This window comes from Phaethon lepturus, unplaced genomic scaffold (assembly GCF_000687285.1).
Source record: "Phaethon lepturus isolate BGI_N335 unplaced genomic scaffold, ASM68728v1 scaffold12530, whole genome shotgun sequence".
NCBI classification, from domain to species: Eukaryota; Metazoa; Chordata; class Aves; order Phaethontiformes; family Phaethontidae; genus Phaethon; species Phaethon lepturus.
Window position 1 is genome coordinate 1 of NW_010512639.1, and position 5,268 is coordinate 5,268.

Here is a 5,268-nt window from a genome sequence, read left to right on the forward strand (position 1 = left end):
GCCCGGTTTCCCTGCGCCGGTGCCCATAGCTGGCTTTACACCCTGCAACCGGTGGGTTGCAAATCCAGCGCCAGGAGGGACAGAGGGCTTTACACAACATTTTCTTATGCCGTTTGGCCCAGTGACGTGGACGAAAATTTGCCCGGCTGCCGCTGGGCCATCCCAGCGCAGGTGAAAACCAGCCTGATTCAGCAGACAAGCTTTTGAGCTTTGCCGCGCCTCTGTTCTGAGGGTGCAGTGTCTGATTCAGAATAGTTAGTGGAAACATTCCCTCTCTTGGGCTGCTTTTGAAGTTGTGTCATTACTTTCTCTTAATGAAACATGCAAATCCGGTAAATGCTGCGATTGCGTCTCGGGGAATTCAGTCCTGACATAGCTCCAGCTGTAAATATCTAACTGGCATGTAACTTAGGGCAGCTCCATCCTCATTACCTTTTTCGTCCCACTTTCTTGTTGCTCAGAATACATTTTCCTAGTGCTGGACTGCTGGGAAGCCCACTTGGTTGCAGTCCTTTTTGGCATACCATGGCAAGAGGGGGAAGGAAAAGGCTGGGTTTTACCAAACAGTGAGGCTGAAGCTGATTGCAGCCGTATGGCACAACCTGCTGCTGGCAAATTGCCGTGGGAGGGCTTTGACAAGCCAAGAAGAAACCTCCTGCCCTGGCTGCTGATAGCTCACAGTCCCATTCAATGATGCTGAATTGCATTGACATCACTTTTCACTGCACTTCTGAAGGCTTCACTTACATGGGATCTATACCTTCTGCCTCCAAAATAGTAGAAAACTATTCAGTAGCAGCATTACAATCTTTCTAGAAAGCTCGTGATAGCAGTATTTCATGGTTTTATTTTTAACTGCAATGCTCACTGCTTCAGGTGTACATCCAGAAAGCAAATTTATCTTCCCTTTTTAACTTTCTCAATGTGCACAAATGTCCCAAACCCCTCTGGTGAGGGGCACTGCACCCATGGAGCTGTTCTGCACGCCCTGCATGCTGCAGCCACCTGATCTTGCAGTGATTTGACAGACGACATGTGAGCGAAGAGCCTGCCTGAATGGCTGCTTAGCCAGATGGCTGAAGACATATGTTGTAACCACAGTCCTGTGCAGAAGGTAAAATGAGCTGAAGGGTTTTTTTATCCTGTGTGGAGATGGGGCAAGCACAGCCCGGACATCAGCATCAGCTCCAGGGCAGCCAGCAGGCAAGTGCTGGCATCGCTCTCCCCCAGCTGCCCAAAAATTCAAGGTGGAAGATGTAAAATCCAAATATTTGCAGGTGAACATTGAGAGGGGACGGGTTATCTTTTAAGGATGACTTGTGCAAGTGACAGGCGTCGAAGGCTCGCTCCTCTGGCACCGGTAATGCGGGAGAAGTTCAGCCTAATGCTTTCATTGCACATGCGCTACCAAAATGGCATCTCCAGCCAGCACTGCAGGTGGTGAAAAGCAAGTTCCTCAGTAAAATAACTAGACCCCATGCTGCAAGGGGTGATAAATACCCTGTATTCCATACCCTTTACTGCACCCTAAGCCGCCCAAGAAACATGGTCCCTGTTGGACCCGGCCTGTTCAGCATCAGAGCACTAAAAATATTTCAAAATACCTACCTTGAAATTGCTTACATGCTTTGGTCATTGAGCCAGCTAACCTACAGGCCAGCACCCAGATGGTAGCTACTGCAGCACTTGTCAGCATTTCAGAGGTTAACTTGAGCTGGCTGAGGAGCTGTGGGGCTTTGGCAGGGGTCTGAGCCCAAATCTTCCCATGTTTTCATAAAACATGAGCTGCAGAGCCCACAGACGAGGCACTTTAATGCCTGTGGTTTGTCAGTGCTGCACCCTTGATGCTGGGACCCCTTCGCAGCACAGGGCAAAGCTCTGGGGATCCCCTGGGGCTTTTAGACTTCCAGCCTTCAAGTATCATCACCCTGGGGCTTTCTTTGCATAAGTCCATGTGCATCTATCAACCAACTACAGGCATCTGGAAGGAATCACCAGTATCATCATTCTGCACACTGTGACAATTTTTTTCATGTTTTCATAAAAAAAAGAAACACAAGAAATTGATATTTGCCAAGCCCAGCTGTGCAAGTCAGGCAGATTTTCAAGCATGCACCGGCATAAAGGTTAAGCACTGAGTAATTCAAGTGTCTTCTACATACAGTAATAAAACTTCTTATGATGTATCCAGGAGCAGCTGTTGCCCTTGCTTCGCAAATGTAACTGTCTTCTAAAATTATTTTCTATTCATAAGACTTAGAGAGAATGATGTTTTCAAGTTAATGTAACTTGGAGCTGACAACAACTGTCTCTCAAGCTCTTTCTACTGTTTTAATTACAACAGCACTTTAACGCTTGCAGTAGAAAACTGCTGAAAATGCATTCCTTGTATTGCAAATGATGCAAAAAATGCCTTTCGCAGATGTTTGATGTCACAGATGTTCAGTACCACAAAGCCCAACCAAAGTACACCCTAAAAGAGGGTGTGATGATTCAAAAAAATCGTTTACAGTTGTAACTTTTCGAAGACATATGGAGCACAGTGCTGATATGATTGCACAACGGAGTCACTCCTACAACACATACGCACATATAGCTGATAGACATTTGGATCTTCTACCTGAGTTCATAGTTTTTATTAAAGCTCCCTTTTAATGGCCAAGAAGTGAACAAAACGATCCTGCCCACAAGCTTGAAGACGAGCAGCACGTCCCAGAGGCGCCTTCGGGTACCACTGCTCACGGTCCCCTTTCCATCCCCAATACTGAGCTCTACTCTTATTGCCACTGCCCAGTTATCTTTGCAGAGACATCAAGGGCCATTTGACTTTCAGTATCAACTAGTTCAGGCACTTTAGGCACCCAGTTGAAGTTACCAAGGTGCCCATCTCCCACAATACTGAAAACTCATTTTTAGCTCTTCTCTATAGCTATGTCCCAACCCAGCAGATGCTCCTCTTTGCTCCTAACAGGGCTTAAATTAAAGGTAGGAAACCGAGTGAAGCAAGCAGCACACGGAGATGCCAGACCACTCGGTTAAGTGTCGCACACAAACAAGGAATTACTGTAAAATACCGTTTTTAAAATTTTTTTAATCATAATGTAGAAATAGAGGTCAGTGGAAGCTGGAAGGCATTGGCCCCAGTTCGAAGCAGCCTGCGCTGGGTGTGATTTAGCTGATACTATTAGCCTGGGAGAGATCCAGAAGGCTCTCTTCTAGGAAATGCTCCATGCAAGTTGCTCCGTGCTCAGATGCAGCATTGGGAGGCCTGGATGTCGGCAGGGTTTTGTTTGTTTCCTTGGTTTTTTGATTGTTTTAAAGAAAGGCTTTTTAAGCAGAGTTAAAATGCATTGACACCAGAGCAGCTTTAATGGGTACACACAGCGAGCGGAGCGCTCAGTCTAGCAGGCAAGCACACACCAAACGGCAGTGCGCATTTTGTAACATCATCCGGGCAGGCTCAGAGGCTGTTTGTTTTTCCCCCTTTGTCTTAAAACACAATTTGGCAGCCCTCAGTGGCCAATCCATCCCCTGGAGTGTGCAGCTCCCTGCCCAGGAGAAGCAGCAGCCACCCTTACAAAGACCTCAGATGGTCTTTTAATTCGGCAGCGATTTAATTGCAGCTCTTGCTCCAGGACAGTTTCAAAGAAGACAGCTCAACGGTCCTGACTACAAAGAGCTTTGGAGAGGGCATTTTGACAGCAAACTGTTCTCACCATTGTTCAGGCTCCCCCTTTCCGAAGGCAATGACTCAACTCCACCAGGACTGGCGGGGAGCCTCCAGCTTCTCAAAAACGGGGTAATGAGATTACGGGAGCAGCTCGCAAGGCTTTTGCTCTTTGCAGCAAAAGAAACCCCTGCGCTGTAAGAACTTTGTGTGCCTGTTTGAGGGGTGTTCTGATTAAGAGCAGCTCTTGAGGGATGGGTTGGAGACCATCTGGTAAGGAAGGCTGGGATATCTCAGGTGAAAAACTACAGCGGGACAAACTTTGAGTCCAAGAACACCACACACAATTTTAAACCCCTCTTGGGTAAGTTATTATTCTTCAGCTATAAAGTAATGATAAATGAAAGGTAAAAAGTTTGTGTCTTGCCATTTTATAGCAGCTATGCAAGCAGAGAATAAATAACACATTATATACTTGCTCTTGGCAAAAACACTGAGTGTAGTATTTAAGAATGGGTTTGCTCCAAGCTGTTTATAGTGTGAGCCATCCATTCCACTGAGAAAATCCATGTGTGGTTATTTAATCCTGTAAAGACTTAAGTTAGGATGTGCCTTCCTTCTGAGAGGAGAGGACACGTCTTTGCAGCTTTCATTCCTCCTTGCAGGGGAGATGGTCCAATAATGGGACATGGTCCTAGAGGGGCATCAAAATTTGCTTCTGCTCATGCAGTAGCTGTTGACGAGGAAGGAGTAGAAATGAGGAAAAATACATGCAAACCCCTGGAGTCTAAAAGTAAATTTAAAAGATGGTACTGACGAGGACTCCAGGGCTTGTCAAAGTGAAGGTTGCTACCCCTACATCAATGCCACCAGTTCCCTTGAAAAGACCAGCCTTATGGCTCCCGCATGTATTTTTGCAGAGATTTATTAACTGCAGTTATACAAGAACTTCACGATTCATCTCCTTGAGATATTTATTTTAATTAAAAACAAACTGTTTGGGAAACACAAAACGTATTTCCCTCTACATTTCCCTCCATCTAGTTTCAGAAGAGCAATTATACGGGATACAAACAGTCCTAGGCACCATGCAGCGTATTAGACGGTGTTTAAACCTCACACCCAGCAATACAGTCTTAACTCTAGTAAAGCAGAGCAGGAATAAATTTACATTTACGAAAAATGTAACTAACTGAGCTACACAGAGACTTCCAAGAAGCACTTAGATGGGAATCAGCTTGAGTTTAAGTAGATAAGTAAAACAAAAAATCAAATACACAAATCTAAGTGTGCAGTTCTTCACAGTTATCTCAGAGGCAACGGGGATGGTGGAGACAATCAGCATCCACTCACTAGATGGAAAATGCCAGAATATCCAGTTTCAGCACCTAAAGGCTGAAGAGGGGGGAGAACTACTCTACCAGGATCGTATCAACGCTTTCTTGGATGAGATCTGACTCCAGTATACATTCATCTAAGTGGTCTTGGGTTAAACTGGAGCTTTTCCCCATGCTCTCGCTGTCACAGTAAGGATGAAACCTGGGGGTTGCAGGGCTCTCCAACCGCTGGCAACGGCTGTATTTGTGCTGTTTCCCTCTGTG

The 5,268-nt window shown here is 45.7% G+C and overlaps 1 protein-coding gene across 1 annotated transcript in view; it reads right to left on the bottom strand.

The window, feature by feature from the left end:
- Positions 1-5,079: 5,079 nt before the first annotated feature.
- Positions 5,080-5,268, bottom strand: part of ZBTB25 (zinc finger and BTB domain containing 25) — a 2,498-nt gene continuing 2,309 nt past the window's right edge. The window contains 1 exon segment of the mRNA XM_010287634.1: positions 5,080-5,268. This exon segment is cut by the window's right edge and continues 26 nt beyond it. Coding sequence (XP_010285936.1) covers positions 5,080-5,268 — 189 coding nt within the window.